We start from the raw sequence: 27,592 nt of genomic DNA on the forward strand, positions 1-27,592 counted from the left end.
TGAAGTGGGATGACATTTAAAAAGCACAGACAGAGTGAGCATTGTTTTAGTCATAAATACCGAACATGTTCGATTTGGAAAATATGAGCTGCTGCTGTTTCATTACTGTAGTAAATTTTTAACCACATCAAGATTTACTATGTGAATTTGGTCAGTTAAAACAGGTCTCAATGTACCAAAGAAAAAACAGCCCATGCTTGCAAGAACTGTTTTCTTTGTTTTTGTTTTTTTAAGTAAAACTATCAGCATTTAAATTCCAAGACCGCCAAACATGAATAGAGACGAGTCGAAATCGCCTAGACAAAGTTTAGCCAGTCACTTTCAAGTGTATTCAAAGTCCTGAGCAAGAAGTCAAAGTCACAAAGGTGTTGCTGAGGTGTCTGCTCGGCTGTCCGCATGTGTTTGGGACTGTGCGAGACAGGCTGAAGCAGGGGCAAAAAGGTGGGACGAATGGCAGCGGTGTCACTAGGTGAATACGAGTGCGCACTCATGCATGCACGCGCCGTCTTTGTCGGCTTTTTTTCCTCCATATCGGAACATCCCAGACAGTTCAGTCAGACAGAAGAAAGCTGTGTCGAGACAATCCCTCTGCGGTAAGCCTAAATCATGGCCCAGCCCCCCCAATCTCCCAGACACACACTCTGAAAGACACACACACGCATTTAATAGCATACAGACCTGAGCAGACAGAATGATATGAATATTTGAAAAAGGACTGAGGCAACAAAAAAGAAAAATGGTACAGGCCATGGATCTGATATCACAAATACATTGTCTGCATCAGCCATGGACCAGTGAGCTGATCCCTGTGTGTGTGTGTGTGTGTGTGTGTGTGTATGTGTGTGTGTGTGTGTGTGTGTGTGTGTGTGTGTGTGTGTGTGTGGTTAACTCTGCTCTTTATCTGTCGCGTGCCAATCTACTGTCTATCACTTCTTTTCCCTCTCCTACCCCCCTTTTCACTTTCTGTTTCTCCCTTTCAGTCACTAATCCTGCATGTGTTGGTCTTGATAACAAACTCAGTGGTGAGGAAAAAGCTCAAGGAGATAGAGACGGTTGGTTTTTCCTGCCAAATGGCCATATAGACACGCGCGCATGCACGCACAAACCGAAGTGACAGCACTGGTTGGCAGTCACGGCACAGTGACACTAGTTAGGCCAATAATGAGACATGATATCCCTCCCTCCAGAGGTCAAAAACCTCTCTATCTCTGTCTGTCTCTGAGTTAAAAGTCTTACAGCCAAATGAATTATTCTTCAATTACTCTTGCAAGAGACGCACATCATCCTTAGGCTCTTCTCTCCTCATTATATTCATAAATCCCCCAATCTCCTCCATACAGCAGTCAAGAAAATTATTATTACAATTTTTCGACTCATTCTGCGACCCCCACAACCCTATTACCTTTTTTCCATCCAAATCCCCTCTGCTGCTTCTTTCCCCTTTATCCTCTCTACCACCCCTGAGACACAACACAGATGTGCGAGTACACAGTGACACGCACATATGTACACATAAATGTGAACACAAACACACTTACTTCTTGGTTTGTGTTGGGGGTTATCAGTTTGACACAGGGCACTCTGATTATATATTTTCTGTGCTCCAGTGAGGGGGGCGGGGGCGATAAGAGGCCGGCAGACACCACTTTTTTCGATGTGGGGTGAGAGCGGCGGAGTGGAGGGCTCCCAGGTGGCAGTGGGTGAAGACTTGTATCTTAACCTTTGTGATTTTTTTTTAATATTCTGCTTGTGGGAACTAACAGAAAAAATTTAATTAAAAGAAATCAATAATTTCTTAATTCTTTCTCCCACTCTTTCTTTTTTCATTCATTCATATGCTGTAAGCCAAATTTGAAGTCAAGATGTAGCGAGTGCAAACCACTCCACTGAGCCACCACGATGGATAGAACATATGATGCTGGTTATGAAATTAAATAGCTTCCCTGTCATAAACCAGACTGTTTTATTTGCTCATAAACACACAGAGAGAATGAGGTATTACCCACGGTCCAATTCTGTCAAATTTAGAGAGCATTCCTCAAAGGTCCTAACTTTTTCTCAGGAAGAACAACAAAAACCACTGGAGCAGCACGGCTGAATTAATCTACAAGGCCCCAAATTAAGACCAGAAACATCCAAGTTCTGCACATCAGAGGAAGACAACACATAGTTATTACAGTCTCCAAATATACCCCTTTTCATGTCTGACACATTCTTCAACAGTCTCTCCATTTGTTATGTGTTTGGCCTCATCTCCCTCTGCCTTGGGCAGGAACTTTCACACAAACACACACACACACAAAGGCATTTTGAGGCCCACGGTGTCTTAGGGCAGCGATAGGCTGATGTATGAGGAGGAGCATTGTGAGTAGGCATGACAAGCAAAGGGAAGCCATCAGTGGGACATCTAAGGCCCGGGGAATGAAGGCTCTCTGGCACCCAGAGCTGCTCTCAAACACTGGCTCTCTGATAGAGCCGACCTTGGACTTAATCACTACCAGAAGAAAAGAGCACCACTTGACAGGAAGATGGAGAGACAGAGGGAGGGGGTGTGTGTGTGTGTGTGTGTGTGTGTGTGTGTGTGTGTGTGTGTGTGTGTGTGTGTGAGCGAGAAAGACAAAAACACATACCGCATGAGTAAAAGACAAAGAGATACATACTGAGTGACAAAGACTAAAGCCAGATAGAGATTGGAGAGAGAAAGAGACATAAACAGGTAACGGCACTGTTTAAAGAGTTTTATAATGACTCTGCTGGTGCAGGTAACAGCAAAGTGCATCAGAGACTGCCAGAGAGGAAAAGAGACAGCACAGAAAACACAGCATGCATCCCCATCTCAGATACACGCAAATCTATCTTCTCAACGATACGCACAGACACACAATCGCATCTGCAGAGCGAACCTTCCACCCTTTTACACCTACAACCACAGACGCACACACTAAACCTATTGTGCTTCCACCTCTGCAGCTTCTCGCAGACTTCACTAAAGGGTGAACCCTCTGAAACCGAATTAGGAAAATGATTAATTCCAAGCAGATCTACACAGACGAACGCATATACATAAAGTTCTCAAATTAGCTGCCGAGAGGGAGAGCGCCGAATCGCTGAAAGCTTGGGGACACCCACAAAGCCTCCACCCCAAGATGTTTTGTATCCATTATACAGCCTTGGGATGTGACAAGCCTCATCAATAAAACTTTTATTAATGTCAAGAGCTTCGAGCCAACTTTGAGCTTTAATCTAAAAGCAGCCGTAAAGACATTTTTACAGTATATCCCTGGCACAGTAAAACACTAAGCCACATTAGACACACGTTTACTCTTAAAATCATCAGTTTTTGTTCTCACGTTTGAAACAGCATATAATGTTTAATTTACAGCCAGAAAGGAAAAGTGTTACTTGTTTTTCCATTAGAAAGCTCTACGCTCACAGCCAGCAGAGATCTTGATTTTGCCTTTTAGTTATTAACAAGATGATGATTTATCAAACAGCGCCTCGCTACAAATATCGAGTTGTGTTGCACATCAGCGCGGATCAGCACAGCTCCTGTGATACTGAAACACGGCAAAACCATCAGAGGAGCGTAAATGCTACAGCTTTACAGTTACTCTACAGACCATCTGCATCGAACTTATCGCCGCGGGTGGCCTATTTCTACCATCGGCTCACTTGATTTAGAAAATATGATTTCAATTGATTTTCTCATACATTAATTTCTGAAATGTCGGTATAAAAAGGCTATCAATCTGAAATGAGTGTGTCATAAGAGAGAAGTTAATAAAAGTAATGGATTTCTTTTCTTTCTTTCTTTTCCTGCACATAGCTGAGTAGCAAGTGAGGAGGATAGGAAGATTATCAGCAAGAGGGAGAGAAAGAGAGAGCGATCGAGGGAGGAAGAAAGTGGGAGGGAGTGCGCAATAATCGAACAAGAGAGCAGCGCTACAGTCCTGGAATGGCATGCGGGTCCACGGAGTCATCAGAAATGCAACGATTCTAAAAGAGAGAATATGATTTTCAGTCGACAGTGGCTGGGACCGAGTGGGAATCAATGAGAGGAGGAATCAACTGCTAAATGAGATAATTACTGTCAGAGATTATAGAGGGATGGAGAGAGGAAGAGACAGCAAAACGGAGGCTACGAGAAAAGAAACAGAAAGAGATGAATCAAACCAAATGAATAAAATGTTATCTCTGAAACATTTCCAGCCTGCCATATTTCAGAATTTAAGATCATTCCAGCGCTTAAATAGCAACTCCCTTCGAGAAAAAGCGAGTTATTTTTGATTTAATTGTGAGCAACAAGAACGAGCGCCATTACATTTTGAATAAGGAATGAAGAAGCGCTCTCAATCAAATATAGTTACGGTATAGTTCGAATTTGAGCGCTTGGAATCATTTAGTAATAACATACTGACCAAGCTGTTTGGTTTTTTTACATTAACATCAAGCATAAATCCCAGAAAATTGATTCAGTGGGAGAAACATTTCCTCACTCCATCCGAGTCTTCTTCAGTCTCATATAGCTCAATTACAGCATAAAGTTTCTTATCAATTAAAGAGTGGGGTTTGGTTAAACTATTTTGCTGTTATTGTTACAATAATGCAACATATTCTTTATTTATATATTTTTTTGTGTGTGTACGTGGGTTACATCGCATAATGAGAGACGTGATGAGGCTGAAAGCGTTTTTTTGTACTTCGAAGACAAAAGTAAACAAAAGTTTTACCACAAAGTCCACTCCATAGCTTCTCCGGAGGTACTGTACGTTTACCAGTAGAGTTGCGAACCACTGCCAATAACACAACTACCAGACAATTTTAAGCCAAAAGTGTCTGTGAAATTTTAACATGTGCAGTTGATGTCGACTGGGCGACCACACGATCAAAACAAGCTACTATGAATCTGGTTTTTGTTTTTGTCCTTCCAGGACTTTTAGCCTCGCCTTGTGTGACAAATCTGCATCTTTCAAAAAAAATATATATAAACATTATCAGAATTATGAACTTGTTCACCTGAACTCCTAAAACTTCACCTTGGTTAATACTGTAATAAATAATAATGAGGTGTGCTAGACTGTGTGCGTGCGTGAGGGCGGAGGTGTATGTACGCGTCCACCTCCATGTATGCTAATGCTGTTATGACTGGCTGGCTTCATTACTGTCTGTCTACAACACCATGGCCAAGGTCAGCAGAGGCTGCAGAGATGATAGGGGGCCAAAAGCATGAGCACAAATTAATCTGCTGTTTAATCTAATAATGCAGCGTGGCATCGGGTGCCTCAGTCCTATTAACACAACTGTAATTGCATTTGAGGAGGAATGGGAGCACACAGGTCCACAGAGGTACGCGCACACTCAAGTGTACACCGGAGTACATCGAACGCAAATGGAATTGTATTACACGAGCATGCGTGGACGTGGACATGACATGCACATCCGCACGTGGGTGCACAAACGTCCTATGTGGGTGTTAGGCTGGGGGAAAAGAAATAAATGAGAGGAAAAATAAGGTGCAGTGTTTTTCTGGTGAATTCAATTCAGGCAATCACCGTGTGTGGGTGCATGTGTGTCCATGTTTATATGGCATGGAACGCCTTTAAGCACGGAGCCCTGCTCATTAGCATGGTAATATCCAAACAGCAGGGTGTAGTCAGAACAGCAGTGTATTATTAGGATTCATCTCATTAGGCTTTCATGAGATTTAAAAGTTAACGAGAAATAACTTCAAAACTAAGTCTGAGATAAAATACACACCGGCATACAGAGTTTACTCTCCAAAAGTTAAACTTCCCCCCTGGTGACAATGCATGGCCTGTGGCAATGCACAGAGCTGACCTGTAGTAACAGGATTAGACAAAAATGTTGGTCACGCCAGAACTTGTGGTGACATTTACTGCTACAAGTAATTACTGTGAAAAAGAGAAATTAGTCTTCTTTAAAGTGGCTCAACGGGATGCACTTTTACTTTACTGTAAGTAAACACACTGATGGAGCTCAGAAGATTGGGCCTTCACTGAGGACTCAAGGTAAACTACAGCAATGCAAGTAAAGAATAGCTGTCATACTCACCGCAGTCAGATGGATGACTCCCTGAGAGGTCACGGGGCATCCCATGAAGCCGACAAACTGCAGCTCGGGACAATGTTCTGCTACTGCCCGCACAGACTGATCAGTGACCTGGAAAACAGAAGAGCAGAGAAGGATTCATTCAACATGTTTCATTCATTCAGACTTTGAGAGTCAACATGTTAAAATCAGAGTGAAAAACATCAGGATTCCCATTTTTCTGTCTTGTGCAGATTGCTGTTAAAGATGACCTTGCCAGCTTAATAAATAAATAACGAATAAAAAAATCTATTAAGAGTGCCTTTCAACAGTAGCGTGTACAGACTGGTGCTGTCAGATTTGAGCCAAAATGTCTGCTCTCTTATTCCAACAGGCTTTGTGTTGATCAACAGAAGAGAAAAGGAGAATCAGAGGGGAGAAAAGGAAAAAAGAAGTCAAAAGTGTGTGCCAAGCACTGTGGGCATCGACTTATGATGGATAGACCGTTCCCCATCATTCACCCAGCTGTCTACTAACCGCTCATAATGGATCTTAGATCAATAGGGAAGCAGAACATTTCCACCAGCTTCCACTGTAGTCATCAATATGGGCATTTATAGCACCTTCACCTCCTTCACTACACTCAACACCGCAACAATATGTGGAAGATTGTTTGTCCTCTCTGTCGGCTTCCTCGGCGCTTCCTCAAATTCTTCATCAATCACAAAGACAAAATAAGAGGAGAAAAAGGAGAGAGAACTGACAGCACTGATTAACTGAGAAAACAAAGCAAACAAACAACAAAGAACATTAGAGAGAAATAATCATGCTTTCTAGGCGTCTCTGTCAAAATCATCCATATTTACTTTTGAGATTCCCCAAAAGCAAGTCAGGAAAAGTAAATCGGAATATGGTCAAAAAGCCCATAAAATAGGAATGGATGCATCCAGACACCAACATTTCCTTATCAGATTCAGCGCACTGAGACTAAAATATATCTGATATGTTTCAAAGGAAATAAACAGCTCCATATTTTTATTCTAAATTACTAGAAGTCTGGAAGAAGCACTCATGCCTAAAAAACACTGAAAGGCAGGATAGTTTAAGAATACTCAAAGGGACACATAGAAGACTACTGCAAACTACTTCACTGCAGCATCATCAGTCAGTAAGATTTTTCCACAGTTTTCACTGTACTCCTGCACAGTACTGCATGTCCTCTATGGCCAAACCTCTTGTCAGTGTAGAACTGTGATCAGACATCTAATACTAGCAACCTATTCCCATAGTGTCACGTCTGAGGCTGATCAAACTACTTATTTGTAATTCTTTACTGATCATTCTATATACTTGTAGACTCCTCATTTCCTTGATGCTGTCCTACATTCAAACCCTTACACCGCTCTCTCTCTTTCTTCTTCCCTGCCCCGCTCCCCCTCACAAGGCTGCTTTAAAGGTTACTGAGTCGAGGTAGAGTAAGATGGAAAACTCAAGGGGGTAAAGAAATCACAAAAAGAAAGAACAAGGTGTCCATTTATCTTTCACCAAGTCAAGTTATCTGGGCAAAACACCTCGTATGAAGCTAAAAGCTTTGTCTTTCACCTTATCAGTATGGAGCTAAAGTGCCTTTAAAGTGTAAAATAGTTCCTAAAGAAGTGTGACTGAAAATGTAAGAATAGCTTTTAAGGTTATAATCCAGCAACTAAAAAGATGATCCAGGAGCAGACCTCTGAGCATCTAATTTTACCAGGTAAAAACAAAAGCTGGCGTTTGAAAATTACACTTTTTACCATATTTAACTGTGCTCTGTGGGTGGTAGTTGTCTCTACTTTCATTAGGTTTTAAATCAGGACTCAGAAATAGTTTGCGGAATAAACAGCAAACTTTTTTTAAAATGTAGTGCGCGTATCAAGCTGAAATTTGTCCTGTACTTTGAATCGAATACCTGCAAAGGTAATATTAACCATTTGAACTTTCTATTTTTGCACATAGCAAAACATTCTGAAAATGACAAATATTCTCACAGACCTGCTAGTGTGGCTGTAGATTACATTCTTATTGATCAACCCGCATGCAGAGTTATATCTATATTTAATGTTGCACGTCGACAGGAGGATTTTCTACACTACAGAACGCAAGGATATCAGAATCAGAATCTTCCTCTGTATTACTGCTATAATCCGCTATAAAGTCATATTGTGATATCAATGACACAAACTTGTGTCAACACCTGAGGCAAAAAACCCCAAAACAAAACCTAAAAACAATATATGTATATTGCCAACACAAATCCATAACGTTCAGCTCATTTTGACAACAGTTTGACGTGTGAAGAGCTCTAGTCCACATCCCTTTACGGAGGGAATTTCCTTTCACAAGGATCAACCACACACACCTTGGCTCATCTGACTACTCACATAATCAATAATGAGTCGACAAACGGAATTGCCTCCAAGAGAGCGAAACCACTAGGGGTTAAATCCCAGTTGTTTTAGACCTGAAAAAAACCTCTTGAATAAGACGTGAAACATCTTCACAATCCCAAAAAAAGAAGTCCCATTCCTGCCTTCGTTTCAAACGCCTAACACTTGTATGACTTGGGTAATTTAGAACCTACACAGTCACCTTCTTAAGAAGCCTTAAACATTACGCCCTGTTTAGAGTAAATAGATTGAATCATCAAAAAAGGAGTGCTAAGGAGGGCAGTATATGAGGTTCGGTGCAGCTTTTGAAGGAATTCCTTTTTCCAGTGTGATATTTAAATCCTACAAAACAGAACAAGTGTTCTTCCTGGACATTGCTGTATATACAAGCTGTAGTACTTTTTGAGCTTTGCACAGAGTGTGGGTTTTCAGCACAATCAATAACTGGATGCACCTTAAAAGTGCCTCAGGTTGAACCCACCACACTTTCCTTCCCCACTCAGTCAGGAAAGATTAAGTGAAGGTGAGTCAGCTATCCCACTTGGAGACACTGATGCATATGGATCCGGATCTGCAGGGCCAGGTAGAGATATGGAGAAGAGTAAACCAGAGTTGTCTTTTGAGTATGAAACTTAAAAAACTCCAGCTGGACCAGCCTAATCTGAGCAGCTGGTAGGAGAAGTGAGCTGGCCACAGCTCTCCCCACATGGCCTCTGCCAAAAAACCATCAAGGAAAACATTTTCAGGTTGACTACCAGCAAAATCAAAAAGCCGCACACCACCTCGATCCCTAAATCAGAACCTTCTGTAAGGGAGTCAAGGAGTCATAGCAGACGCCACCTCCAGACTGTCTTTCATACGGCTGTTTGTGTTGCAGGACTGTGTGGGTGCAGTCAAGTGTGTGCGCACGCGTATGGACGCACAAGAGAGCAGGTTACAAATCTAAAGTAACTCTCAGCAGGTGAGAAGGGAGACAGGGAAGGAAAAAAACTTAAATCCCACCAGAGCAGAACAGGCCAGGAGGCCATGTACCGTATCAGATTAAGCCCGTGTATGTGAGTGTGCGTGCATGTGTGCGTCCCTGTGTAAATGTGAGTAACACCATATGGGTTTATAACTAAGATTTGTCTCCAACCCACAAACACAAAAACCCATCCCAAATTTCTCTTTGCTTCCCACTCCTCCCCCTCAACTTTTCATGGACTTTGATTTAAAAACATGAAAAAAGTCATGGCAGAGCTTTGGAGAAGTAGTGGCTAGCCAAGAGAGACCTTAAAGCCTTTTAGAAGGGATCTAGTTTAATGGTCTCTGGGTGAAGGAGGTAAGGAAAGCAGAAAAACACAGCGAGCTGGAATGGTGGAAATGCTGCAGTCATAAAGATAGCCTTTGTGTGTGTGCGTGTGCGTGCATGTGTGTGTTAAAGAGCGGGAAGGTAATTGTTAAGAGTGCTGTGGTAGCAAAAAGGGGTAGTGCTGTACATGAATGTGTGGTTTTTTGTCTGGCCGCCTGTTCTTTTCAAAACGCTGTGGCAGCACCCAAGGGCCACTTCTCATCCAATGAGGCTATTTAAGCTTGTCAATACGGTCAATCATACAACTTGTTTGCCTCCATCAAACGTCAGGTTAAGAGATGGAAACCGAAAGATCAGAAAGATTGTTTTCTTTCCAGATTTTGTTCATTTTCATCTCCCGTTAAAACGATTCATTCTTTACCAACAAAAACAACACATCGTGAATACATCTTTCCACAAGTTCTTGCTTTCTTACAGACATATTTCAGAAACACACACATAGATAAAGCCAGATAAAGCCAGTTCAATCACCGAGAGAGACTGTTATTCATCCAACGCATACACATGAGGAAACAGAGTTTCTTGGAAAAACTAATTTTCCCCCCTCAAAATCAAGCAACCTAACAGGGTGATAAAAAAGGCTAATGGGAAGGTGCTAAAAACTGCAGTCCCTCCAGTGGCCTGTTTGAGGTTGGTTCCAAAAGAGAGTCAATCCTGATGTTCTTTCAGTAGCAATAAACACTTTTACAGCCTGGTCTAAAAAAAACTGGATTTGGTCTATTAACAATTTCTTCGCTTCATGACAACTATACAGGAAGTGAACTCACCCATGTGAGTTGCATTGAGCCTTAAAGTTCCCATTATCTGGGCTGTGGTCACTTTCAGTGTCTTTCACAGTTGCTAGTAGCTATTTGGTAGGTTACTGGCACAAATTACCCGATATCTGTTTGTTTGATGCCCTTACACAGAGTACGGATGCACTTTGGCTGTTACTGCCAGCAGACAGCTTAGCGTTTAACCCCTTTTTCCACATATGGTTACTTCTAGCTTTGGAAAAAACAAGATCGTATAGACTACAATGCTAAAGGCTTCAAAAACAGGACGCCAATGTGTGTCCAATGGTGGCTACATCCTTTTTTTGTTATATACAGTAGGTTAATTACTTACTGGAGCCAGTCGGTGTGAAGCGTGACCTCCCATCCACCTGTCACTGTGCATTGGGCTGTGCGCACTTCCAAAACACAGATAACCTACACTCAACATCTAAACGCCTACTGTGAAAATACACAGACAGAGAGCTCACTGCTGCTTTTCTGCTAAACATGCTGCTCATGCTCTGCTTTCTGTGTAGACACAGTGAAACTGCGATGGTGGCTAGACAACTGAGTGGACCATGGAATTAAATTTGAATCGATTTTGCAAGAAAAAGGAGATATAAGGGAAGATTAAGGTACTGAGTATCTACTTTTGCTTAGTGTGAAGGTGGGATTCAAAGGGAGCTTAAAAAGCTATGGACGATCAGGTTTAGAGAGTAGTCTTACCTCTCAGAAGATTTATGACAGCGCAGCCTAATACTCACTCCAGGGCCTAGCAGGTCAATACTTTGTTTAATATGGTCTTCTATTTAAAAAAAACATACCCATGCAAAATTTCGTCAAAGCTGCAGTCCGAGTTTTTCATGCGCTACCATTTTCCAGGAAAAAGAAGCTCAGGCTCACTACAAAAACCCACTGATGATTGTGATTTCTTTATGAAAGCATCTGGTACTGTTGAGTTTTACAGGTTTCCAATATTACCCATAAACAAGGACACCAACTGCAAGCCTTCCAGGTACAAATTGAAGTGGGACAATTTTCATCAAAGTTCTGTTTTTTTCCAAGGTAATCATTTTCTCCATAAATACTCTCTTAGGGGTGATATTGCACTGGGTTCATCACAGCCTTGGAACACACACACATTTAGATGCGCACACATGTACACACACCAAACTTTGTCTCTTTTTTAAAGAGCTCAGATGGGCTGTATTGACACGAAGGACTGGTGATCTGGCAAAAATCTAAATGAATACTTATCATCCTCTGTAATATCCGCTGCCTGGAGACAAAAGCAACACGGAAAGTCATAAACTTTTACTACAGCTAGGGAGAGTCTCTTTACTGTGCTGATGAGCAGGCACTGTGCACTAAGTGCAGGGCGGTTCGCTTGGAGCTGTGCATGAATATTGATCTGCTGCTAAAGCTTTAGCAAAGCTGATTCACATTTAAGTTTGCGAATACATTTGTGTGTATGCTGTTTTCCATACAGACATGAAAGTAATCACAAAGGTCCACAAAAAGACGCATGGAGCGCACACGTAGGTCAAGAACACAGTACAGTCTAGACAGATGTGAGGTTCCTAAACTCCCGCTATCCATTGCAATGTTTTTCTTGGCTAAACAGGGAGACAAGTCATATTTATGAGACATGATGAGACTGGAAAACAGGATGGATAGCAGTGAGAGACAAGGGAGAAGAAAGGGGAGAGGCGAATAAGGGCGAATGAGAGATTTGCAATCTTTTCATGTTAACATAATGTAGCTTCTGGTCTTCAGTGTATAGCTTTGGCAAGCCTGGCTGCTTCTTTCATGCCTGTAAATCCTGTCTGAATATGTATGTGACAGACAGCCAGTCGCGAAGATGAGAAAGACGGGGAGGTGGCATGACAGGCTAAACAAGCTCGGTGGGTGTGTGTGGGTGCGTGCACAGGGGAATACGTGAATATGAGCGCAATCTGATCTTATTAGAGAGCTGACGGGATGAGGAGCTGTGATGAGAGCTCTGAATCATCACCATCTAATCAATCAGTCTAATTAACCGAGCTTTATGAACACTGGGCCGAGCCGAGAAAGAATCCGCCGACACAGAGATTAATAATGATTACTGAACACACTGCAACACATTCTATTAACAATCCATCTTCATGCCTATCCAGCAGCTTTGCATAAGAAGTGACTTCTTTGGCAGTTGCAGGAAATCCTCTGAAATATGAAAGGTTCTTCTGCTTCGATCAAGACTTCAAAGCAAATGAAATAACATTCTCAACAGATAATTTTTATTTAATGAAGCGTAAAGTTCCATAAGAAAGACTCACTGTGTTAGCATCATAAAATAATTGTGCTACGTCCACGATTAAAGCACTCAGTGTTAAACTTTCAAAAAGGACGACATGATAAAAGCCCCTCGGCGACACACAACTCTGATGTTGAACTTTAGGAGACAAGTCGTTCCCATTTACACTTGCACTTAAGACAGGACAGGCCGATCTTTGACGCCCACTCATCCCCTGCAGAAGAGTCCTGGCGTGGAAGTCAAAGCGGGTCACAACAGAAGGACAGGCTTGTTTGTGTTGGTATGTGTGTTGTTGTCAAGTCCACACAACAAGCAGACCTTTAAAGACCAGCGGGGTTGTTCGTGTGTGCGGTGTTTCCATGGCCTGCTGCTGGGCAACACGGGGCATCAACTGTCAGTGATGACATAACCGCTCCCTGACCACTTGACTACCCACGATGAGACACTGTGGGCAGTAAGCTTTTTGTTTGTATAATCTAATAGCATCTGACTCTCTCGCTCTCTCTTTCCGTTTCTCTGAGGTTATAGTGTAAGCAACCAACACAAGTGATGCTCTTTTCGTTGCTCTCATAATCGTTTTTTCGCCTTTCGCAGCCTCTTTCCGGCTTATTACTTTGACCTGAAAATTGTAGGAGAAAGAAGAGCACGGACAGAGGACCAGAGGGTAAAGCAAAGAAAGCAAAAGGTCACAAACTCAAATTATTAACTCATAAAAACAAATAAATAGATAAAAACACAGAGCTAATAGAGGGCGTGCAGAGATTAACCAACCAAGTGTAATTTAGTGAAAGTCCTTCTTAAGTAAAAGCTTTGCTAGGCCTTTTCTTTTGCAGTGTGTGTAATGCAGAGTTTTTAAACAATATTCTTCCTAGAAGTGAAACGATTAGCAGAGTGACAGAAAATTAATCTGCAGTCATTTTTGCTTATCAATATTTTATCTATATCAATGGTTTCAAGGGGAAAAGGCAAACATTTATAAGCCTTTCTCTCCTTTTCTTTGGGGTTGTGAACTGCTGGCCTGACAGAATGATCAATTTGGAAAGGCTGCCTCGGGTTCAATGTCATTTTACTTCTTTGACATTTTGTAAACAAAATGATTAACTTTTAATGCAAATAACTGTTAGTTACAAGTCAAAATGTGTTTGATAGATGGTGGAAATTTGAAAAAAAGAGCTAAAATGTATCGAATCTCATCTTTTCTAATTAAAATCATCCACTGGGGATCCTGCTGACACAGTGAAATTCATCTTGAAAGTGGTGCTGGATTAATATGTCATAAATTCATCAGCAGACAGCTGTTTTGAAACAATTCTAATGATTGATGCCTATGGTTTGCCAACAGCCAATATAATATTTTGGGGTTTTGGACTATTGATGGAACAAAACAAGCGATTTGAAGATGTGTCTGGGAAGCATTTTACATAGAATTCATCTGATGGAATTACTAATTAATACCAAATTAATATAAAGTTATGACCCACAGCCCCTGTTTGAACATGCGGTCAAGCAAAGTAAATAGCTCCAGCCCGTCTGAGAAGTAGAGCCACCCGTCTTCCACAAACTACCACCTACCTTGAAATTCCTCACATCTCTCCACTGTATACTGTGACAAAAAGGCCATAAAATTATCTCAAAGCGCACTGTATATTTTTCAAAAATCGAAGGCGGCTCTGAAAGATGACTATGTTTGAAAAATGAAACTCCCAGGATCAATAGATCCACTTTGCTCCAGCTGTGGCCATCTCAGACACACTTGGGGGAAAGAAAATCCATAAAAAACTTGGCCTATCCTTCTCATATATTTCACAAAAAAGTAACTGCTACCTACTTATCAGTGATCACACCAATGTCTGAACAATGGTAACATTTTGTGCTTTTTTTAAAAAAAAATTTGGGAAATCAATCTCCTATCCTACCATATGAACAGTACTCTCTCACACACTTGTCAAGCAATCTCGTCTTGGTCTATCGATGTCATCAGCCTTGATGATGCCAGACAGAACTGAAATCTGCATGGGTGATCACCAAAGTGATTGATTGCCTCACTCGCCTGTATGCTCCACTCTCAACTGAAAATTACCTGTCATTTATTTGGTGGCTTAAGCCCTCAGTTCCCTCGAGAGTGGCACATTCTAGTTTGTTTTTGTTTTTTTTAAACACAAGACTGTGTATGTGTATATGTAAGTATGCATGAGCAGGAGGTGTTGGCTTGTGGAGGCCCCTACTTTGCAGTTTCCATTTGTTGAAGAAGAGGTTTTCACCCTGCTTCTCTAACAATCAATAGTGCTTTGTAGCATGTCAAATGGAAATCAGAAGCTACTTTGGAGGAAGCCAAAAGACATTCTTTACTCTCTTAAATGCAGCATCATTACACCACATTGTCAAAACCTTCCAACAGTTCTCTTGTGGTTTCAAGTCCCAATGTATTTCTACATGCCAACTCCTCTATGTTGCATGTCAAATTGGACAAAAGAAGCCACAGTGAAGGAATCCAAGGAGACATATTTGCTACCTATAAATGCAAACTGAAAGCTGTCATTACATCACTGATACGACACCTTAACACCTCCCTTGAGTTTTTCAAAATGAAGTAAAATGCCTTCCAAGGGGCTCCTCCTCAACATCATCGCGCCATATTAGTATGGCTTTGTGCTCTTGAGGGAGAGGCCTAAGGCTGACAGAGCAATAAACACGTTGGCTCATTTTGTTACCGTGATGGTCCTCGTTACAACAAAACATCTCTCAAGGCAAAAAGTCTAGCTGTATGTACAGTAAGAGTGCTGCATTTATAAGTAGTGCAGACAGGCTGAACTCAATAACCATGTTACAAAACCGTTTCATAACAAAAACAAGTCACTATTCTTTTTAACCTCTTTCTGGGAAGCTGGAGAAAATTCATTATTGGAACTCCTACTATTAGAAGTATCCACTCTGCCTATAGCAAGCCATCAATTCTCAGCTTGCCCTTCAGCTTCACTTCTGTTAAAAAACACACACACACACACACACAATGCACACACACACACACACACAATGCACACACAAACATACAAGAATGCTTTTACACTCATCAACTGTTAAAACCTACTCCAGCGTTTGAAAATAGTTGCATTTTAAAACATTACCCTGGGAATTGCAGCTATAAAATAAATACACACATTTTCCCAGATTAATTTGGAAATTACAATTAAGAAGCAAATGTTTAATTGCCCAATCAAAAATTCAAAGTACCACCTCATGTGTGTATCACTCGCTGTATCTGTTAAGCACCAAAAATATGACAACTATTTGCATTTTGAGTTCTTGGTTTCAATTATATTTTTATTGAATGGCATTTTCATGCCTTTGAAAGACAACTTGGTATTTAAAGTTTATCCCTGGGTTTATAATAATAATATTCAAGTTTCTGTTCATCTTTGAGCACTCTGCAGGAAAGGATCAGCTAAACGCTGCTTTAGTTAAATAAGAGGGATAAACACAAGCCAAAATATACCTCACATTTCATTTCATTTCAGTACACAGGCAAAGACTCGGCGCACACTAAATTCATTTTATTGCTAGTCTAACCAGTTGAACGGTTTTTAAGTTGGGGCTTGGCATTGTTAATGTCACCCCCCTGTCTGATTAGGGACTGAGTTAAACAGGCCTGGAGACCAGTCAGTGACACTTTGGCAACCAAAGGCTCACTAGACAAAGATGCGGTTTTTCCAACCAGTTGCCATGTGGTTGCTGGAGATCGCCGTTAGTCATTAAGTGAAATTGTTCGCTAAGAGGTTTCTGCACCAAAAACCTTTTCAAATCAAATTTTTGGGGTTGATAACAGACAGCGGTGGTCTCCCATTGTTTGCAAACACTTGCCAACTGTCAAAAGTGTGATGCAAAACAGTAGAGACCATTCACCATCAAAGTAAAAGATGTGCATTACTACTGCAACCAACACATTTTAAAAAAGGCATCTTTTAATCTGAAGGAAAATGCTTTCCATTTCCAGTTTTCATTCCACATTTCAGTCTTCCTACTGCTTAATCTGTGTTTTCTGTGCAAATTACAGACAATCACAAAGAGATTTTTGGTAAAGCACCCACTTTTCAAAAGAGATCACTTAGGTAGGCCAAGCAACTACCAGCAACTACCAGCTACCAGCAAAGCATGACAAAGATGCTCAAAAATGCAAACAAAAAAACCCACCGAATCTGTGATAACATTAAACAAAGGTGCGTACACTACATCTAAGCACTGTGTTTAAATAACAGAAATCAATCCTCTGAAAGCATCAACAGCCAGCTTTTTTAAGAACTTTGCTGGTGGTCTGTAATTTTCACAGAAAACTGAAAGCCACTAAAAGATACTCTGAGTCTGAGCAAATCTGAATCACTTAACCCTTTGCCGTTTCCATGGTAACTTTCCACCTAAATCTATCAAGTTGGACCAGAAATTGACTTTGAGCTTTACTTAGAGATCAGTTTTATGTCTCATGCTAATGATGAAAAATGGGGCTTAAAGAGGCCAGTTTGACCATGGACCTGGACCAGAATGACAGGCTGCCACAGTGAAGCTCCCATCTATACCTTCCTTTATAGCTATGGCCCATATTGGATTGTTCTGTTCAGCAGCCTATGGAGGGAATCTCCGCCTCTTCTTCTTATCGACACAGTACAAAAGGTATGGAACAGGAGCTGGCAGCAACTACTAGAATCACAGGACCAGCAACAAAGAGTTTCAGTGCTTTCTCATTGGGAAACCACAGTTTTCAGAACTCTCAAGTTTCTTTGCGATTACATCGATCTTGTTTTCTGGATGTTAATCCATCCAGCAAGTATTATAAACCCCTGTGTGATAAAAACAAAGATATTACATGGATAAAACTTAAGGACGTGAACCCTGTGGATGAATAATAACAAACTGATTACAACGACAACAACAAGGTTATATCCTATACAGCAAATTACTATAACATCTACTGTAGTGCTTTTATACATGTCCAACCATTCAAAATTAAATAAGATGCTTTACCTAAACCACGTGCATACTCCTACATATTTTTTCTCCAAGTTTTGCTATGTAGAAAGTCCAGCCTGATCTGCAATGTACACACCGCAGGACTCCTTTGCTGCTCCAGCTGTACTTGCATCTAAAACAAACTGTCCTTTTTCTTCACATCCTTTGGAAGACATGCCCTCTAAAAAAGCATGTATGTCAGACACTGTGACAACTTAGACTCTATCACAATGGAAACTTTCCAGACAACAGTAGCATCAAAGACAGATCAGGCACAGAGACAGCGGGAGTGGAGACATGAAGGAAGACAGAGAGACAGATGGTAAACATGCTTTCTGGACACTAGTGGGTTTTCTGTGAAATGGAGAACACAAGCGGCATCTCTGGTATGTGTAGAGGGAGGTACTCAAATCTAAAGTTTAGTTATAACATTGGCTGAATTCGACCATTACTATTTGGAGATCATTTGAATAGTATGTCATTTTATTAAATGCCCTTTCTTTCAGAGGTTCTTAAAGTGGCGCAGGACAAATAAGACTTTGCTAATGCTATCATGCCTACCTCTATGTCACTACATTTTTTTTGGTTCTCCTATCATTAATATTTGATTAAAAAATAAAAATGATAACTACAAAGTCTTAAAACCACAGAATTAATCCATCTATCTAAAAGAAAATCATAGTGATTCGTGAAGTTTTGTTTCTAAGTGGGACATTGGACATATTTATAGATTTGAGTAACACCATACAACAATAATCATCTCTTGGCTTCTCATTTCAGTGTCCTCATACAACAAACTCTACACTTTACTCCCTCTACCTTGTCAGTGTCATCGTAGTCCAGGAAGACCCGGGGCTGGCCCGAAGGTAGTGGCCTCCTCTGCCCTCGTGGCCTCTGGGCATGCAGCCTCTGCTTGCTGCAGCGTTATGATTAGAACTAGAGGTGTGTTGTTGGGTACAGTTGACATCATAAATACTCTTGAGGTCCATACACAAGAGTATCCAGGATGTTCTGCTATGCAGATGATGAGCAGGTAGGTGACAGTGCCCAGGGCAGAGAAATTAGAAGGTCGTTACATGTTAGCGGTCTGTGCAGAGCCTTTTCACACAGCATTACTCATGCTGATGGTATGAGCAGTGACAGGGACAGATATCTGCTGTCAGTGAGACTGAGGTATGATTCTAGTAAAGAGCAAGGGGAGAACAGTCTTCCATACATTTTATAAGTAAGACAGCCTCTAACAGCCTTTAAGTATCCTCCACAGAGACTAAAGGTTAAGAGATCCTGCTGTCCTCTGGCAATTTATTCCTGTACATCTGACTACAAAACAGTAACTTTATGTGTGGTTAGGGAGCTATCAGAAAAACTAAAGTATCTCACAGGTCATAACTGCCACAATTTTCCCTTTTTTTCCACGCAAGTACTTTGTCATAAAATTGCATTCAAACTTACTGTGCACTTCATAATTTCTATGACTAATCTCGCAATGTCATCGCAGCCACTGATCAACATCCAGCTGGAAAATACAAAGTCAAAGCAAACTGCAGTAAAAAGGATAAGACAAATGTTCATGATGTGATTATAAAAGTAACTTGCGGTGGAGATGAAACAGGCAGACACATTCAATGTCATGACCAATGTATGTAAAAGAAAAAAATAAATAAGGGGGGGGAAAGAGCTCAAACTGGAACTGACATCACTTGAACTCACAGGAAAAGCAGTTCAATAAACTCAGAATTGTAAGAATCAACTAAAAAGGAACAATATATATTCAAAAATGAAAACGTTTAAGCCACTGCACCAGTTATTCCAAACGTGTTGCTACTGAAAAGCACAACAGCCAAGTGCTCCTTTTATTTTCTAAATGACAAGCTGTGGACAAGAAGACTATTATCTTCCCCATTACTGTTTAACTTGACAATTAATGTCCAAGAGATCTAAGCCATTAGCATGGCTAATAGCTAGAGAAGTCCACTGTGTGTTTGTGTATGCACGTGTGTGGCTGACTGACAGTGAGGGAGAGACAGAGGCAGGGAAAAAAACACAGAGAGGAGTTTAACAGTAGCATGCTAATTACCTCAACATCATCACAGATGGCTGAGGGGGTCGGTGTTAAACCTTTATTCACCGCCATATTAACCACGTCAGTGCTAATTCTACAGGAGTTAGGTCATACACTGCATGGCTTGCATGATAAATGCGTCTATAGCAAATCTTTAGGTTGTCTGCAAGTCTCAGATGGACTTGTGGAAAACTAAAAAACGGACCTTTTGTTGGATTTTTTGTTGTGTTTTTTTTAAGACTAATGCTGCCCAGTCCTCAGGTCCACAGGACTTCTGCAAAGGCTGTTAGAGCACCATTGTTCCCTTGGGTACCATGGGGTGCATCGCAAGAAAAAGATGGAGTGAAAGCGCAAGAGAGCACAAGGGAATGAAATTAAAATCGAGAAAGAAAAGTAACGAGAGGGACACTGAAACCAAAATAGCTGGAGGAGAGCCATGTCTAGACAGTTATCACATAAAAAAAAATACACCCTTATTTTATTTATGCATTGGCACACAAGGTCAAGTGCTTCTTTTATATTCCTACAGGCACAGACATTTGCACACATGCATCATTACAACAACCTGCCTCATATTTGTCTTTCACTGGAAGACTGAACATATCAAGTATAGTTTAATGCATTTCACCCACGTGCATGAGAAACAACTAACAAACAGTCAAACACACGACGAGTGAGTCAGTGCACCAGATGCAGTGGCGTGCGTGCTGGAGCAGAGTACACCAATGCCGACTGGCACTAGCATGTTGTTCGGAGCCTAGCGTGGAAATACCAGTGTGGTTCCAAGAAATAAAAGTCAAGACTTCGCTACTGGGGACAGCAATCTGTTTTAACACTACACACTGACATTTGACCAGCTTGAAGTAATGAACAGAGAGAGGAAGAAAAAAAAAAGTAAATGTTGTGAGAAAAAACAGCAATAAAATAGCAGTGTAGTTCTGTTGACATTTACATATGTGGTTGTTTTTGAGGTAAAGGGAGCATTTAAAGAATGTGAAATTCTGAGAATGAGAGAGCGACAAGGGCAAACACATTTTAACACCCATTCTGAGATCCCCCCTGTTAGGGCCTACTAATGATAAAATAAAGCAGAGGGGAGGATAAAAGAGTGGTGCATTTCCAAGCAGTATTAGAGGGATGCATAAAAATCTGATATTATGGGACAGCCTGCTGCAGAGTCAGCTCAGCAGGGGTTGACACAGAGATGTGCTATCTTAGGCAATCTTTGTGATATGGCAGGAGGGAAGGAGGCACAGCGAGTCCTTGGCGCATTAGCAGCATGCCCAAAGACATAAAGTCAAGTCCATAAGTATATGGACACCAATAGACGTTTTGCAATTTTAAACTTGAAAAATGTTGTATTAGTGCCCTAGAAAGTGGCAGGGTTAATGATGTAAGTACTGCACATAGTATAAGTGGATGGATATCAGCTCAACATATAAAACAAGTATTAGTTGTAATAGTTTGTTTGCAATCTAGCACCCACAGTTTTCAAGATATCATTTTCAAATTTTGTGTGATTGCAGATACGAATAAAAGCTCCAGCAGATTTAATTTGGGTGAAAATTGGATCAAGATGAAAATCTGTGAAAAAAAGGGGGCCTCAGGTCTGCAAGGTATTTATAGCCTTGCAGCATTTAGTCGTCTGCTCAATCTGTCAGCTGAACTGGTGCCTGTTTTAATGTATAATTAACAGGAACATTAGTTAACTGAATGACGCTTGCTTTTGTCTTTAAAAAACACTTAACTGCAGTAGGAAGTCAACTTGGGCTCAGTGGGCCAATGAGCTTGTGGTTCCAGTGGCAGACTTCCTACTAAATATTAAAAAATTAACCATTATATTTATAATGGTTAATTTGCCAAATTACCTCTAAGCCTGTGAAAATGAAGGAAACTGTAAAATAGCTGTAATTTCTAAAAAGTCGATTCAACATTCAATTTCAAACTCCTTGAACTGAAGCACTTTAATCACACCATAATTGCGTAATTCCAAGTCCATTATGGTGCGCTAGAGAAAAAAAGACAAAAATTCGAACACTGCCCAAATACTTGCAAAGCTAACCATATAGTACCACACAAAAACATGCGCACTCAGTCGAGCTTTACCATCAGGGGTAAATCACAAGATCTGCAGTATTTTAAATTAAAAAGACCCCACTGTCATTTCTTCTGAGGTTATCAGCCAGTCTGATAATATTAGCACTAAAACAATTAGCTGTTCAATCAGTGAGTCAGTTTCTCAAGATTAACTGACTACTGATTAACCACTTAAATCCTTTTTCAACAGGGTGTTAGCTCATTTTTATTAAATGTAAAATGAAGTGTAAAATTTTCCCCTTTGTTTTATGCCACTGCAACACGTACACCTTTAAAACAATCAGTAAGGAAAAGTCACTTTGAAAACTACCACATCATCTGTGTTTTTTCACACTTTTAATAATTTCTTAAATGATTATGATATATATATATATATATATATATATATATATATATATATATATATATATATATATATATATATATATATAAATTCAAGCCGTACTGATGCATCCTATTGACTATTGAGAGTTATAACCACTTCCATGCAAAGCAGACGTCTATGGGGGCGCAGGAGAGCACACAGGGGGCAGAAAAATTTGAGACAGATTGAAAGAGCAGAATGTAAAAAGACAGTAAAGTAAAGCATTTAAGTACACAAATCGAAAAGAGCAAGAGACCACAAATAAAAGCTGTAAATGTACTATTAACAAGCATCCCCTGCTGATTGTGGTATCAACATGTTCACAAACTGTCTCTCAGTCACACACAAATCAAACAGGCAGTGTCTGGGACTCAGCGGGCTTGGATATAGGCAGGTTATAATAAATGCAGAGGGGTTAAGACTTTGATACCCCTCCAACATTCTCCTGTCCGTTTTGGTGTAACGTTCTCAAAAAAGCCAGCACCAGCAGAAGCACACAAAGACACACTTAGCAGAAAAATGTCGATAAACACACACAGGCACACACAGCCGCGCGTGCGCACACACACATAAATTCACCGACGATAAAGCCCAGGCTTGTGTTTTGCATGGACAGAAAGCTTAGCGAAGGAGTCCACAGACTAAATCCAGGTTCTAAGACATCAAACGATCGCACACATGTGGTCTGCTTCTCTCATCTACCTCATCGACTCATTTTCAGAAGCAATTCCTTTCTGAGCCAAAGAGCTAGGGCATACTGGGTATTGCCCTCAGGGAAAGACTGGAATCCGGGAATTGAACAAATGGATCGGAGCATCCAGTGATGAGCAAGTAGACAGCTTGGGTCAGCCTCCTCCAGTGGCCACTGATTCACAATCCCATACCTGTCTAGCATTATTAAGGCCATCACAGGTAGCATCCACGGGCAATGTAAAGTAGATCCACAGTTCTGCAAGCAGCTACACTTACACTTTAGATAAGTATTAGTATAACTCAATAATTACTCAGACTTAGTATATACCCACTAAGCCAAAATCATGAAAATATTATGAGTAATAATTGATATTTATTAATTTGCTTAAATGGCAAATAATGGGGGAATTATGAATCTCAATTAGTGTTGAAATAAAAATAAGGTAAATGGTGACAAAAAAGGCAATAGTAGGTAAAGCAAGTTGTAAAATGTGTTTAATTACTTAAATATATATTTCATGGGTCATCATAAATTTGTTAGAACTGGCCTGAGAAGGAAAGTAACACTGTTAATTTTAGTTCAACTAATTTCTTAGTGAACAAAATCTCTCTCGGGGTAGCGCTGTAGCCTCACATCAAGAGGATGTCCTGCCATCAAAAGACAATAATGCTGCCCATCTCAGCGCAGGACACGCTCAAGCAAAATAGAATCAAATAGAGCTCTCTATGCTGTTAAACTAAAAATGTTTATCACCCATCGCTACAGGCCTATACGCATGTATGTGATGTTCTTTTTCCAACAATAGAGACATAATGATTTCACAAATCCATGATTTGGTTCACACCTCAGCTTTTTGGACTTGGTTTCAGCATCGTGTGCGTGTGTGTGTTGAATAGGAAAGCAGGTGAGGAAAATTATTTTACCACAAACAGAACTACTTGATGCTAAACACAGAAGCTGTTTACAAAAATGCTATATATGCTCTTAATAGGAATAAACAGATGTTAAACAGATGCACGGCTAAAATGTGTATCTTGGTTAACATATCAGCAGCGTCCTCGCGGATGAGCTGTTGTTATGCTACAGCTACAACAATGTAATAATCCCTTCATTTCTCTGCTTTTGCAATTCTCCTGGTGTGTTTGTGACTACGTTGCACTGTCTACAGCACATGTAGCAGAGTAGTATCACAGCTATGCTTTTGCCCACACACACACACACACACACACACACACACACACACGCACGCACGCACGCACGCACACTTATTTTCCCCATTGTTGCACAGAATTAGCTTTCTCATTTATTTTTAGATTCATATTAAATTTAATCTGTCTTGCCATAATTTCACATCAGCATCATCGCATATAATTGACACTTGTGACAGGAAAGCATGTGGGCGGGCAAGTGCAAACACAATTCATGCTTGAAGCTCTGCCATGTTTGAAATAAATGTGCATATGGAGCAGCTACACTGATCCATCACATTATCAAAATGAGAGTAAACAGAATGAGGATATTTCTCTCTGCTGGCTGGATTGTAAATCAGAGCTTTAGAGCACTTGAATGCTTGTTCTCTCTTTTGACCAGGTGTGTGTGTTTGTCCGGGAAAGACCCTGTGTGTGGGCAGGACACAGTGGGGAGTAAAAGTCCACTACTTTACACATAAAGTTAGTACAACTACAGACCTTTACAAAAAAAAAAAAAAGGAGCCAGGCAAAATGTATTACAATTTTATCTCTGTAGCTGATATCTGTCCACTAATTGAAGAACGCTAAATCTTGCATGTAAATGAGACGCAGCGATGCAGTAGTTAGCACCGTTGCGGCATAGCAAGAAGGTCATCAGTTCGAACCCACCAGCCAGCTGGGGGTTTTCTCTTCTTCCACAGCCTAAAGGCATGCATGTTAGGTTATCTGGTGATTCTCAGGCCATAAGAATGAATGTTTTGTCTGCTTCTATCTGTTAGCCTTGCAACAGACTAGGGACCTGTCCATGATGCACCTAAAGCTGAATTGCTCAAGCAGTCTAAGAAAAAATGGGTTCGATGTGAACAAGGCTCTTCGACTGGTAAATCCTACTTCTTAATTTTCATGCTGGAATAAGTATGAGACAAACTGAGTAGCTTTACACACGTGCAGTGGAAGCTGCCACCGAACACTTACTAGAATCAATGAATGTGGCTACAGTGAGTTTGAGAACGGCATCACAGAACAGACACACAGAAATGTCTCTTAAAATGTTGTTTTGGAGTTTTTTCAAATTAACTACCACTATACAGGAACTGACTCCAACATCTGCATTTTGTTGCCAGGAGCATTACCAGTTGGCAGTAGCTTAGTAATTTTAAAATCTACAGCAGTCATTTGATGTTTATTTTCACATGTTACAACAACTCTGTGGAAAGCCTAACATTTCACAGAGCTGTGCTGGGCCAAAAAACTAAAGGCCTAATGCAATCGCTAAACAAAGGCCTTCTTCTTTTAGTTTGTCATTCCCAGAGTCCAACACTTAACGACCGCTGCAGGAGTAGCCACTAAAAACAGACGTTTTGCTGCAAACAATCTGCATAAGGACACAAAAAGTAACATACGCAGCAGCACCGTCCCAAGAGTGTCCCTATTATCCTCCTCAGGGATGAAAACTTTGACCCGAAACATAAAAGGCTCTGACTCTGCTTCTATCCCATCGCTAATTGAAAATAATTAAGCATAGTCATTAAGCTTATCACTGTCCTCCATCCTCTCTTGTAGCCGCTTTAGGGGAAAAGACCAACTTAAATAAAACAACGTGCAAAATAACTTTTTAGCGCTGTTGAGTTTGCTGATTGAAAACTGGACATAAAGAGAGATAAGCAAAACATCCAAACTGAAATTTTAACAACCTGAAGGAAACTACTGTACAAGCCACCTGCTGTTTGTATTTTCCGCTCATTTACATTAAATCACCGTCTTCACAGCCTTGCTTAAAAAACAGATGCTATGCTTGTCCTACAGCCTTAATTTCACACCCTGTTTCCTCCTTATTAGGGGCCCTTCTGGGGCTCCTAACCTTCTAATCACCATGGCAACAGGATAGACAGTGACAGAGCTTTGGTCCCTCACCAGGTGTTGAGCTGATCATAAAGTAAGAATTTTTTTTATGAAAACGAGGAGAAGGAGAGGAATGAAATGAGAGTGAAAAGAATGAGCGTGAAGAAAATGTTAATTACCAATGTGCCGTGAGCAAATGAAAAATGATTATTTCACGGTGATTGTCTGATGTCTGATTCTGAATTGTAATCATAAATTATTAATTCTTTGAATGGGATGAATATTTAACGAATGAAAGATACACTGAGGTTAGGCTGATTTGAGAGAAGGAACCCAGAAGAACAGGTCGCTCAGAGTCTGAAACACGGACGCATGATTGTCTATCAGGTGTCAGATCCCATCGAAGATCAGATTTTATACCTTTAAAGCTCACACTCAACAGACATTTGTAATCGATCTGAAGAAAATGAATCTAAAAACAACTGTATTGTGACTAACACGGCAGTTATTGGGGCAGAAAGACTCCTCTGGTTTAGTAGACCGAAAAAATAACCTTGAAAAGCTCCCAGACCACATCACAGGGGTTTTAATGCTAATTGCAGACATTGCTGAAAGCAAAGCATAACTCAAAATACCTCTGTGACACAAACGTGCGTGCAAAAGAAACACAATGCACACCTCACACTGTACTCACAAGTGCTTTCTCTCTAAAGGAAAGAAACATTCTCCACACACTGTTCTCTGATAATGGATTTACAAAAAAAAGCTCCAATGAGAAGAGGAGGATTTTATAAAGATTAAAAGCCTTTTAGTGTTACTTCTGCTTGAGTTGCTCCAACAATCACATCTCTGCTGAGCAGATTGTCAGGTAACAGTGTGTGACACGGGGAAAAGAATAAGTGTCAGGGGAAGGTTTAGGGGTGTGAGTCAGATGATGTACAGACAAGCCAGTTCCTCACTCGTGTTTTCATCTGTGTTGCCACTGGAGCAAATTGGACTGTAGTATATAGTTAATGAAAACAAAGAGAGAAACACAGACAGGTTAGAGGAAAAGAGAAAAGAGACGATGAGAAAATAGAAATAAATAGTAAAAGGCTGAAAGAAAAATAATAAGAGAAAGACAGAGAGAAAAAAAGCATTAAAATCACAGGAAAAGAAAATGAATTTTTCCCAACATTAAGATCACAAACTCAAGCAGAAAGCTACACAGTTCAGATCTTAACATTTACATTTTCAAAACTGCTCTTTACTTTGACTTAATATTGATTTTCTACTTGTTATTATACAGAAACATTCAATGTTTCCAATCAACACTGGGGTTTCACTGAAAACAACATCAAAGCTCAGTGGGAGTTTTTCCTTCCCACTGTTGCCAAGTGCTTGTTCACAGGGAGTCATCTGATTATTGGGGTTTCCTCTTTATTATTGCAGGAATTTGCCTTTAGCTTGCAATATAAAGCAGCTTGAGGAGACTG

General features: G+C 40.5%; 1 protein-coding gene across 3 annotated transcripts in view; it reads right to left on the minus strand.

Annotated features, from left to right (window-relative positions):
• Positions 1 to 27,592, minus strand: part of fbxl17 (F-box and leucine-rich repeat protein 17) — a 232,963-nt gene that overhangs the window by 153,227 nt on the left and 52,144 nt on the right. For all 3 annotated transcript variants that reach the window (XM_026186347.2, XM_026186351.2, XM_026186349.2), the window contains exon 7: positions 6,073 to 6,180. In XM_026186347.2, coding sequence (XP_026042132.2) covers positions 6,073 to 6,180 — 108 coding nt within the window. The remainder of the gene's footprint in view (positions 1 to 6,072; positions 6,181 to 27,592) is intronic.

This window comes from Astatotilapia calliptera, chromosome 12, assembly GCF_964374335.1.
Source record: "Astatotilapia calliptera chromosome 12, fAstCal68.1, whole genome shotgun sequence".
NCBI lineage: Eukaryota > Metazoa > Chordata > Actinopteri > Cichliformes > Cichlidae > Astatotilapia > Astatotilapia calliptera.